Genomic DNA, 12,812 nt, shown 5'->3' with positions numbered 1-12,812 from the left:
AAGTAAGAGTCGTTATGTCAATTATTGATCGACTTTGCTAGGTTGATTTTTTATAGCAGGCATGGCGCTATATACAGAATACCATGACAGTTAATTGATATGTGGGGTTTAACGTCCCAAAACCACCATATGATTAAGAAAGACGCCGTAGTGGAGGGCTCCGGAAATTTCGACCACCTGGGGTTTTTTAACGTGAACCCAAGACCACGACAGTTGTTTTCGTGAACAGTACATGACGTCATCCTGGTCGTCTGCTATAGTTTCACGCATCTGCACTTCAGTTCTGCCAGTGACTTTGGTCAAAGTTCATATACCACAGTAATTACCAAATTAATCATTACCCAACAATAATAACCAGCTTTCCTAAAACCTCAAAGTGGTGAAGGGCTTTTTGCATGAGGGATTTAATTCTCCACTCTCACCCCACGGCTTGTCTCCACAAATTAAAAGGTTAATTAATGTAATTTATTTAAATACTACCATAAATATTATCTCTAGTCAACTTTCAATATTTGCCACTTCATAAAAAGTAATTAAAAAGGCAGCAAACAAATATCCTATCTCCCTCATTTTCTTAAGAGAGAGACACATACAACATTACTAAGAAAAAAAATGCCAGGCCTACGCAGATGAATGCAGAAAACAAATATCATATCTCCCTTATTTTTCATAAGAGAAAGACACATACAACATTACTAAGAAAAAAAAACGCCAGGCCTGCGCAGATGGCGCAGCACAGTGGCAGCGAAAGCTAGTGGGTAACAGCTGCAAGCACACTTGTTTGATGCCCACTACGGCATTAATAATAAAAATGTTAAGGTAGTAGGCCTGCATTCGCTACGCTACTTTTCGTCATTCTTCTGCGAAGCGTGGTATCTGCTAAACTACTACGAGGAATCTCGTGCCAGTTGTTCATGCAGTGGCTGACGACGATGAGGAACTATGCCTATGTCACAGTTAATAGCTGAACAAAAACAAGCTTTTGTAATGGGTTGGAGCATTGGACGACTCACTCATTACGCTATTCGCAATGTGCGACGACTGTTTGTTCTTTTGCTTTTTTAAAATGCTTTATAAGTCGTATTGACGTGATTGCCTTACCAACACCAAGCCTGCCTAAGGCAAGGTTGCCAACAAGTCCCAAGCACCGGCGTGGCTCAGTAGTAGAATACTTGGCTGGCACCCAACGGACCCGATTTCAAGCCCCAGTGTGTCATTGATACAAGTTTTTTTTTTTTTTTTTTTGCTAATTTCGCCAGATGTGGTTACGAACACCGGCGGCGGCGGACAACTACTGCGCTGCGCGAGACCCGAGTTTTGATCTCATAAGAGCTTTGACTGTAAAAAAAAAAAGCGGTTGATTGCAGGTGGAGCCCAAGGCTGCACTGGCTATTGCTACTCACCGGACGTTAGTCGGTATGCCAAGGTCAGTTCAGCAAATACCGCCTTCCACAACCACGAGTGTGTTGGGTGCACTTGTTCAATGACGACTGTAGCAGGTCACTCTGGACAGTGGTAGTTCATGTGTGTGAATGTTGAAATAGTATCCCCCGACCATTTGAATATGTTTGGATATCTCTCTGGGTACACGACGCAAAGGGCCATTCAGCTATTGGCAAGTGAACTGCTGTTTGATCACGGGATAGTGTGGTGTCTGGCCCATACAGGCCAGGATGCCAAATAAAATAATTCATTGCCAAGGTTGAGTACTCAGTGGCCAAGTGCTGCAACTACCTGTCACTGAAGAACACATGACATGGCATTCTAAACAAACAGAAATTAAATGACTTCATTCAGGCCCCTCCTCATAATGACTTCAACAGACAGTAAGCGTGGTACTGGCACCACCTGCAACCAATACCCTCATTTTTTTTAGAGTTTTCGGACATGTTTCTTAGAAAACCCTATAAACACAAGTGACACTATGTTTGCAGAGCCGACTGTTAAACTACTATAACTGGGATACGCAAATATATTGACTTTTGTGCACACTTGAATACTGATATGGCAGGGGGGGAAATGTTTATTTACATATGAGTTTAAATTACCGCATGAACTGTGTAGTTACTTTTCTATTTTCATTTTAACCTGTTTGACTAGTTCTGTTATTGAAACAAGAATAACATACACTTGCTTCAATCCTCTATATGCTATAAACATGTACAGTGAAATCTCGGTATAACGAACTTCAGGGGGCCACAGCAATTCATTCGTTATTTTGAACTGTCTTATTGTGAAAACCCAAAAAATAACCATAAATAGTTATTTTCCACCAATCAAAACGACTTACCTTTACAACGGTGGGTCCTTGAACTCATTTTTAACGAGGAAAAAAAAACTAATGCAAGGTGAACACCAGAAAATACACGTTTACTTCGAAGAAGTTAGTGTTTTTTTTTTTTTTTTTGATGCATGCAGCAAAAACTTTGCAGCGCGAATGACCCCAGCTCATCCACATTCCTGTGGTGTGATTCGGTTCTTTGGTCACAACAGCCCGCTTTTTGCCTTCCAGTTGCCGCCACTTTCTCGCTTAGCGAAAACTGATTCCGCTTCTTTGTCTCAAGAAGAGACGAACGAACATCGTAGTAGCATCACAGCGCGAGCGCCGACTAGCTTTGCGGACGCGATAAGTAGTCACCGAAAAGAGATGAACAAGACTGACAAACAAGGCCTCCTAGTCTTAGAGCACATGAAGAAGCGACAAAAAAAAAGAGAGAGAGAGAGAGACAGAGAGAGAGATAAACCGAAAGCGTCGCGGCTGTCATCGCCTCTTCCGAAGAAAAAAAAAGCGCTAAAAAATTCTTCGTGTTTCGTTTTTTGTTCCCTCGCTGTCTCGGGTTTTCCGCGCCTATGTCTCCTGCTCCGCGACTCCAACTCTGCCCTCTGCTACAGTGTACTCCTCTGCCTCGCTGACCTTGCCCCACGGAGGAAGGAAAGGACCTTTCCTTCCTCCGTGCCTTGCCCTATCGTGTTTTTCCAACACCACCTAGACTATTCACAAGGCCCGTTCATACCCCTCTCTCCAGACGGCATACGTCACGCTAGTTGTCCAATGTTATGACCGGCACAGCAAGGAGGTGGCTTGCAAGGGACGCTCATCGGCGTAACGGTCAAACGCTGTCCGCGTCCTGCAGGAACGCGGGAGGCGTCTGTGTGCGCCGCAGGAAATGCACATCAGCGTCGCTGGGACACACAGTCGGCGTGCACGGACGGCTATAAAAGGAGCGTGTCGGGAGTGCGCTGTGCTCTCTCTCTGGACTTCGCTGGCCCGCTCGTCTCGAGTTCGCTCTGGGCCCTTGTGATGGAAAGGCACGTCTGTACGCTCTCGTTGCAATGTACTTCTCTTGCAAATATGTAAATTAAACGCATCTTCTACTTGTTCGTGAGACGCGTCGCAAGAGTCGTCCTTCGCCGGATCCTGGGTAGCAGCCTCAACCCCTCCCCGGGCATATCACCGACTGTCCAGTGGCCGAGGACGCGTCGCTCAGGTGGTGGTGTTGGTCACCCCGCGCACTTTTTAACCCCGAACGGCGGACAAGCCACGACAGGTTTGCCTTTCATCGCTACCTGCTTCGCTGGTTAGACTGCGTTAGGCTTGGTGCTGCATCGCGCTGCTCTGAGTCTTCGTCCGTTCCCCCGTGTCCTATTTTATTGGTGTTGTATTTGTGAGTATGTGATTACACATCGATTAGTGCGACATGGGACGTTGTTGTGTTCCCGAGGCCGCGGCAATTTTGACAGTGGTCCCAAAGTGCGTGTTTTCGCATTCCCCAAGGATGAAGCTCGGAAGAAGTCTTGGATAAAAACCATTCCGCGAAAGGATTTCACACCAAGCATACACTCCAAGGTGAGAAACTGCTGAAGTTTGTTGTCTTACCGGCTCTATCGCATTACTGGCGTTCTGGCTCTGTTACTGTTGAACGGAGCGAGTATCGTGAGTGGTGATGGTAGTTTTGTCGCGCTTCAGGTAGGGCAGTGCGGTAAAATAGAACAGAAATACTCAGGCTCGTGTCAAAGTTCCCATTAGCCCGTTTCGTATGAAAGTAATGAAGTCACTGTTATGCTTGGCGCAGGTCTGTGAACTCCACTTCCTCGAGGCTGACTTCATCACAAAGCTGTCACATTTCGACACAGCATCGGGACGGACATTGACAGTCGACAGCGAGAGGGTGCACCTAGTGTTAGATGCTATACCATCAGTGTTTCCGAACTGTCCGTCCTACCTGAGCACGAATCGCAATTTTCGAGAATCTCCTGTCTCGAAACAAGCTCCAATGGAAGACGAGGCCTTGAGCAAAGCGATTAAGGACTCTATATGCGCAAAAAAAAGCGAAGAGGAGAGAAATGCTGTGTCCTCTTTCGAACACTTAAGAGGCAAGCTTTCTGCTGTATGCAGTAATGATTTCTGAACCATCAAGGCCGACGATCGTTGTGTGATGTTTCTCCGCATCGAAGATAATCCTTCACCGCACGTGAGGTTTTCCGTCACTGTGCTTGCTGATCTCTCACTTGCAGTCTCAGCAGCTATGATCAAGCTGGTTTCATTACCTTGCGGAGGCGCAGTTCCAGACGCAGTGCGCGACATCCGGACGTGGTCCTCACTGCTCCAGCAGCTGGAAAACCACATGACTGAGACGCCTGAAGTTGCAAGTCCGTCGAAAACAGCGTCAGTGTTGCAGCATATCGGCTCCTTATTGAATGAACTGTCCCAAGACAGTGACACGACCGAAGAACACAGTGCTTTGTTTCGTTTGCTAAATGAGCAAATAGCTCTCGCACTCGCTGCCCCCATTCGTCGCTACAGTGCTGAAACATTAGTGTTTTCTAGCATCCTGCACTCCATATCTCCGCACGCCTATAACTTTGCCAGATCAGCGTCGATGTTGACTTTACCCCATCCTTCAACCCTGCGCCGCGTTTGTTCCAAGTATGGAGGCGATCCACTGAAAGAGCAAAACGAAGCGAACTTCCTCTCCTACATTCGAGAAAGAGTGAAGTGCATGCAGCCGCACGAAAAGACGGTGACGCTAATGGTTGATAAAATTTATATCAAGCCATACTTTGATTATAAAGGGGGCAGCATAGTTGGATCTGCAGCCAATTCTCAAGAGGCAGCCACAACCGCTCATGTTTTCATGCTTCAGTTGCTCTTGTCATCAAACAAAGATGTGCTTCACATTCTTCTTGTTGCTAAATGACCGCCGAAATTCTACATGAGTTCTGCAAGAAAATAATTTTAGAAGTGGAATCTATGGGCCTCAGGGTCATTGCTGTAATTACCGACAACAATTCCCTCAACCGGAAAATGATGTTTTTCTCAGAGAAACAGGAAGTAAGCATTGTATATCCTCATCCAGCCGACAACAATCGGCCTCTGTTTTATGTCGTAGACCCTTTGCACATACTAAAATGCATCAGGAACAACTGGATGAATAAAAAAAACGAAGGAATATGCTTTTACTTTCCTGAAGTAAGCCTGTCAGGAATATTGCCCAACGGGCCACCCAGAATGAAAGCAGCATTATTTGAAGCCGTACGGCAGCTGTATGCACTGGAGCAGACATCGCTTCTCAAGCTTGGCTACAAGCTAAATTCCAAGGCAATCAATCCAACACCTAAGGAGAGACAATGTAAAGTTGGTGTTAAATGTCATTAATCCGTTTGTATCAAACGCACTTGAGACGCGTGGCGATGCCCTTGAAACCACATGTGCCAGTTCAACAGCTCTCTTCATAAACATCATATCGACGTGGTGGAAAATCGTCAACGTGAAGACCTCTTCGAAAGGTCGCCGACTGAACGACACCCTTCAAAATCCAGTGAATTCTACGGTGGATCAACAGCTGGTTTTCCTTAGTGGCATGGTAGACTGGCTGGATGCTTGGAGCAGCGTCAACATGAGCCATGCCTGCTTGACAAGGGAAACACATTCTGCGTTGAGACTCACTTGCTACTCCCTTGTTGAGCTGTCGCGGTACTGTTTAGATAAACTGAAGTTCAAGTATGTCTTGCTGGGAAAATTTCAAACTGACACTCTTGAAGATCGCTTCGGTCGCTACCGTCAGCTTGCTGGTGCACAATATCATGTTTCCGTGAGGCAGCTTCTGGAGTCTGAAAAGAAAATTCGTCTGCAAAAGCTGCTGATGCTTCCGCAGCCAGACATCAGCAGCGAAAGTGACTCAGAAGTATCGCAACATAACTTCTCTGTTCACATCTCAATTGATGAAATTTCCAACCCAAAGCATGACATGGAGGCCGTTGCTTATATCGCTGGATATTGTGCTCATTCAGCTTTGAAGAAGCTGTCATGCGCATTTTGCAGCAGCGTGCTCGTCCTGGAGAGCAGGAACATAGATGCGGAAGGTAACACAATGATTGACAACTTGTCAAGAGGAAGCTTAAAGTTTCCGCAGCCATGTACTGTGCACATGGTGCTGGTGACAACGCTTGTTGTCGAAAAGTTCACCAAGGGAGAAAATGCAAAGGCGTTCCTCGCGTCGAACAACCAACGTGGCATTGTAAGCTCCATTACCACATCACTGCTAGGAGATGTTGAGCTAAAGACTTGTGAAAATAGCCATACCTCTGAGACTATCGTGCGGCATGTAGTGCGTGTTGCAACAAATGTCGCTCTGAACAACTTTTGTAGACTTCGAAATGACACCATCCAAAGCACCGCACAAAAAAAGGCAGCTGAGAGAACAATCAAAACCTTGAACAAGAAATGAGGTAGGATGGTTTTAGCCTTTCATCCTAATAAAACCACTTCTACAAATGCATTTCTAACTATTACAGTTTGATCACTAAAGTGTAAAGGCAGGCGTAAACAAATGCAAACCGCGCAGGAACAAAAAAAGAACAAAAAAAGAAACACCGGCTTTCAATAAGTGCCCACAGCAGATATAACGAGAACGAGTGGCGACGACGACCGGGGTGCAGGTGGGCAAGTAGCGTGACATCACGCTCTCCCTGGAGGGGCCTTGTCAATAGTCTAGGTGGTGTTGGTTTTTCTCGCCTCTGCGCTTGTAAACCTGCAGCATCGGCGCTTCAATAAAAAGAAAGAAAAGAAAGTCGCCCTTTCATTGTTGTTGTTTTTTTTCCCTCCGCACTGTCGCGCGTCTTTTGAGAAGCCCGATAGTTATAGCGCAAGAACAGAACGACGACAGAGACAAGAATGGCATGAGCGCTCTTTGTCGTCTACAAACTAGCACAAACTGCGACACTTTTGAGAAAAAAGGCGTCCGTTCGCTTTGTCGTATGCTTGCGTACCGCGCTAGTGGTCGCGACGGATTTCAAAACATGAGTTCGTAGTACTGAGGCGTTGTTAACATAACGTGAAACTAAATTAACGCTCATTATTCTGAAAAGTTCGGTATTCTGAAGTACGTAGTAGCGAAATATTTTTACATTGAAACTATTAGCAGTTGGCGAGAGATTTTTCAAAATTTCGTTAAACTGGTGTTCGTTCTACCGAGATTTCACTGCGTTTACAACACACTTAACAAGCATAACCACACATATATTGGTTCTCCGTGAACTAGAGCACTGACAACTGATGTTGTGCTAACTATGAGTACAATTAACAATAAAAATAAAGTCCAACAATGCTGAGCAAGTCGGTCATGCTGCATAAACATCATAGGATTGGACACCTGTTTTTAGATAACTAACTAAATTACATCAGTCATTGAGCAGCTGTTTCCTTTCTTTTGAAAAGGGGGGCATGTAGGCAGATTTGAACACCCAAGACTGCTCAGGCAGGATGAGTGGAGCCATGGACGGACTTGTCGACTCCTGGTATTGCAACTTAGCAGTAGTAAGCAAGTTACTGTGGACCAGTACACTCCTCCCTGAGACCGGGACTGATGAAACATTTGTCAGACCACTGTCGACTCAACACTGTCATGGCTCTAGATCCTCTTCAACTTTGCCTTGCTCGATGTCTGCAGCACTGAGAACCTCTGTGCTGGCAAGAATGTGAATCTGTGAGTTCTGTTCCATTTGCGCAAGCTGCTCCACAGTAGCCTGCACAACCTGGATGTCCCCATGCTCGGTGTGGATAATCTGTGTAGAAGATTAGTAGCAAGTAATGCTGTGTGTGATGAAAGGGCAGCTTAAATGTTTCTGGCATCATATATCACAGCTAATTCAGAGGTTTCTTTGTTTGTGCTGTAATTTTTCAAATTATTATTGTTCAATTGAGGGGGAAAAAAAGCCAAATAGGCATGCAAGAGCAAATTCACAAGGTTTCCCATTTGCTAAGCCGGTTCATCATCATCAGCCTGACTCTATGCCCACTGCAGGGCAAAGACCTCTGCCATGTTCCTATTAACCCGGCCCTGTGCTTTCTACTGCTATGTTATACCTGCAAACTTTTTAATCTTATCGGCCTGGTCACTGTCACCTAGTTATACTAGTTACTGTCACCAAACATGGGCCTCTGTAGACTTCTTTCACCCTTCTACTAATTCTTTTGTCAGATTGACAGACAAAATAGAGGCAAATAAGAGAAAAACTAAAAAATACTGGGTGGCAAGCTCAAGCACAGTTTTGACTTTGCAGTTGGGGCACAGTCAGCGTTCCTTCACAAGTTCGCTATCATGTAAGTTGTCAGGTAAAGCCTGATTTCCGAAAAATATTTTGAAGTACCTGGTTCATTTTTTTTTTTTTTCAGTTTAAACCAAGAATAGTGAACCCTATTTATGAAAAGCCTAATGAACTTTTGTGGAGCCTGTAAGAGCTTAAAAGCAATAGCTCTCTGCAAGTGAAGCAACTTAACTTACAAAAGTGCTTTGGTACATACTTGAGCTCTTCACAAAAGTTTTATTATGCATATTGGGAAAGCAATGGAAAGCTGGCAAGGTCCTTTAGCTTTTTTTGCTAGTTCAAGATGAAAATGATAGGCTTGTGCGAATACTGAATTTTAGGTTCGAAGCGAATAGTGATTTTGGTCAAATAATTTTAAATCGAATTCAAAGAGTGTTCATATATATGTATCACATATTACAAGGAAAAATAGGCATATTTTTCATGACCCAACTAACCTGCACAGTATTTTTTAAGAATTGAAACAAGGCCTGTGCCACTGTTATTCTTTTTGGTTCAAAGGAAGTGGAAACAACTTTGAATAGTAGGAGGATTTGACGATTCATAGAATGCAAGTGATAACCTGTAAAATATGTTATGTTTTCAAATTTGCTATACTTAGAGTATAAGCTGGTATAGAAAGCTTTGAAACTTTAATAAATCGATATGAGCATAACAAGTTCCTTTAACTTTGAAGTGGAGCTTAACCACAGTGTGGATTTCCCCTGAAAGATGTTTTCACAGTTTAGCACTTATTCACAGCAGTGAAACCACCTTTATAAAAAAATTGCATGCAAACTAATAGTCGAACCTCGCTACAACAAAACTCACGAGGTGCGGAAAATATTTCGTTGAAGCGAGAATTTCGTTGTGATATCGAAAAAAATATAGCTTACTAGAACTAGCTAAACAAAGGAACGTTTGTTCTTAAAATGAAAAAAGTGTCCACTGCTTCCTATTCTTTCCCAGCAGCGTCACGACGCAATTTACAGTCATGCATAGTGAGACCATGGTGAAAACCACTGGAATAACGCCTACAACCGCATTCGTAAACGTACCAAACAGTTGCATTCGCACGTAAACACCAGCAGCTGTCCGCCGTCAAAGTGTATCCGACAACGCCGAGATGGAGGCATAATATCGTGAAGCGGTGACTTTTCCTTTATTTCATGCCATTCTTATCATCCAAATCTCATGGCTGGCTGGCTTGGTTGATGATGCAAACGAACAGCCGCTCTGATTAGGTATTACATTGGTCAAGCGCGAATAAAATGATAAGCATTTGAATCGGAAAAGACATCGCTCCGCAGTTCCATGCAGCAGCTGCGTGAAGGAAACCATGAACTGAGCGACTGAGCTTCAGCTTCGGATCTCATTCAGCTTCTCATTCATCTCTTCAGCTTCGAAGTCTCATTGCCATCGCTATCGAGCAATGACGGCGCCCATGCTTGAAGAACAGCGGCCATTTCTGGTGGTGCCAATGCGTGTTTTAGACTTCGTGGGAGTATTTTCAGGTTCTCAAAATGCATCAAATTGTTAAAGAATGGGTTTCCTGTATAGCGATAAATATCTGAGCCTGGAATTGCATTGTGAAATTTCATTGAAGCGGGACGGCAGAAGAAAAAGTGTTCGTTGTGGTGACAATATTTATGCATTGACTCCTATGGACTGCTGACAAAGAACAGTGAATTTTTTGTTGTAGAGGAAATTTTGTTGAAGCCGCGTTCGTTGTAGCGGGGTTCGACTGTATAGGTACATTTCAATGGGTGCTTTCACAGCATAACACCTCTTTACTGAAGCAAAACCACCTTTGCAAAGATTACATGCGGACTAATATTTGTTCGAAATTTTAAACATTTTAAATTCGAATTGAAAATAATTCGAATACAGTAATATTCGTTTGAATATTAGAACTACTCGGATATTCACAAAAGCCTAGAAGATGAAGTTGTTACAAAAAGCTTATGGAACTGCTTCCATGCAGCAAAGTACAGGACAATCACAGCAATATTCAAAGCAGCCAGTTGAAATCTGCACTCCGTCCTGCACTACAAGGTGCTGTACTAGGCCCGTAGCCAGAATAGGTGTTTTATCCGCCCTTTTGATTTTGAAGAAGGCATTTTTCACCAATAAAAAAAAATTTTTCTCAAAATGCCAAGGCCATCAGCAAGTGCCCCCCTCTCCCCTTGAAAAAAACTCCTGGCTACGGGCCTATGCTGTACTATAAAGTTAGGTGCTCTACCCGGTGAATGAGAGTGGCACAGAATGCGAACCATCCTCACCTGTGGCTGTAAGCTGGCAATATCACGCAGGGCTTCTTCAGAAAGAAGTGATAGCTGCTCAGTAGGGTCTTCTGCACGCGAAGAATTTGAGACTGTGGAGGGATACACACCTCTGTAACAAAAAGCAAAGTGCAATTTAGCAGTAAAACAAAAACTCTGGTTCAAATCTTAATTATGAACGATAACAGTAAGCACTCTGACTACAGCAAATGAAGTTGAAAGAAAGGGCATCATGTAATAAATATTTCTGCTTCCTAACTAGCCTCATCAAAACCATGAAAGATAGATTACAATCAGGGGCATAGCCTCTTTTTCTATATATTCTGAGTCACATAGAGCAGGTAAAATTGAGCCGTGACATAATCACTTCCGAGTCACATAGAGTAGGTAAAATTGGGCCGTGACATATTCACTAGTGTTCGGAAAGTATGTTGTTTCAGTGTGGTATACGATGCACCCAGGTTTGTTCCGGTATTTCTTTTTTCTTTTTTTGTGTGTAAGGCATGCATATTTGTATTATGTCAAGTTTATTATGTGTTACTTGCTTTTTTGTTACTGTATCTCTTTTGTTAGTGCACATTTGATACATGACATGTTAGTATTGTTGCTTGTTGTATCTGCAAAAAAAATGAAAAAAATGTGCATCTGTGACAAACTACAGATACAGAGGCCTTTGTCAGGCATATGAAGCACCTTTTGCTTCTGTATCCTTTTTATTGCTTTCAAAGAAATAAAATTACTACTACTACTACTACTGCTACTACTAGAGAGAGAGGGTGGAGAGCTATTTTCTTGTAGCTGTTTTCTTTAGAAAAGCCACTCCCAAACAAATGAAAGGGCCATTGCTGATGACAGAGCACTGTTTATAGATGCCAAAGAATAGAGCAAGCCAGAAATGAGTTCAAGTTCTATAGGATACCATGAAATAGGAACCCAGACAGAGCTGCGCAAAAAACCTAGTTCAGCACACTATTTTACAAAACTGGCGCCTGCAGCCTATTTATTCTTTCTCCCTAATGCAAAGAGCAACAGATACGAATGTAGCATATGCATGCTTTCAATAAATATAAATCAAAGCCTGTCGTGGACCTCAGTATGTTTAATGGTGTAGAGTTACCAGTGGACCCAATAGCACCTCGCACACCTAATCATATTTATGACCAATGTCTGAAGAAAAGAAATTACTTGTTTGCAAAACTGCGTACAGCAGTGCATGCCATCATCATTTTGACTATTTGTAAGAACAAAACAAATAAACAAAAAGCCAGTTAGGTAAATGAAGCATGCATAATTTTGGGAAAAACAAACAAACCATTCTGCCTTGGCCATTAATGCCTATGTGGTTCAGTCAGGGTATAACAGCCCAAGAATTGTGCAAGAAATGACCGCAAAATATGCATGACTGAGCCCTTCTGAGGCATGGTGCCATCGAAATGAGTTAGTGTCATTTTTCAAAAATTTATAGGCACATACCTATCACGAAATGCCTTGACTGAAAGTGACATGCCCCGGCTTTTGCGCCTGAATGCTGTGCGGCATTTTGAGTCCATATTCTGCTTGATTCGATGCCAGTCAAGGTCATTGATTGCGAAGTGATGTACAAGATGACCTGCAAGGACCAGTAGACAATTATTTTCCTCTAAGAGCATTTATAGTACAATAAAAAGAAGGTTTTCACAGAAAAATGAGCCCAGATAGACTCTTGCCTGTTTGCACAGAGCTATTAAATACACAGCTATTAAAGAACATATTTCCCCTCTGAGTGACCTACAGGTGGTGAATGCCAAGAATGCATTGGAAAATCAATCGAAAATAAAACCTATACAAATAAACATCAAAATACTAAACATTATTGCCCCCTTCCTCTCTTTTCCTGACAGCTAATAAGAACCCTTATTAGAAATGTCAGTACTCTACACTAGAACTTTTTTGAATTATGGAGAA

The 12,812-nt window shown here is 43.2% G+C and overlaps 1 protein-coding gene across 4 annotated transcripts in view; it reads right to left on the bottom strand.

Moving 5' to 3' along the window:
* Positions 1–2,005: 2,005 nt before the first annotated feature.
* The window catches only part of LOC119176154 (protein BANP), a 71,815-nt gene continuing 61,008 nt past the window's right edge, over positions 2,006–12,812 (bottom strand). For all 4 annotated transcript variants that reach the window (XM_037427302.2, XM_075877201.1, XM_075877203.1 and 1 more), the window contains exons 8-10: positions 12,342–12,477; positions 10,869–10,980; positions 2,006–8,064 (exon numbers count right to left, since the gene is read on the bottom strand). In XM_037427302.2, coding sequence (XP_037283199.2) covers positions 7,903–8,064; positions 10,869–10,980; positions 12,342–12,477 — 410 coding nt within the window. In that variant the 3' untranslated portion in view covers positions 2,006–7,902. The remainder of the gene's footprint in view (positions 8,065–10,868; positions 10,981–12,341; positions 12,478–12,812) is intronic.

The sequence above is a fragment of the Rhipicephalus microplus genome, chromosome X (genome assembly GCF_043290135.1).
Source record: "Rhipicephalus microplus isolate Deutch F79 chromosome X, USDA_Rmic, whole genome shotgun sequence".
NCBI lineage: Eukaryota > Metazoa > Arthropoda > Arachnida > Ixodida > Ixodidae > Rhipicephalus > Rhipicephalus microplus.
Note: the sequence above shows the minus strand (reverse complement) of the source record. Positions and strands in the feature narration are given on the sequence as shown.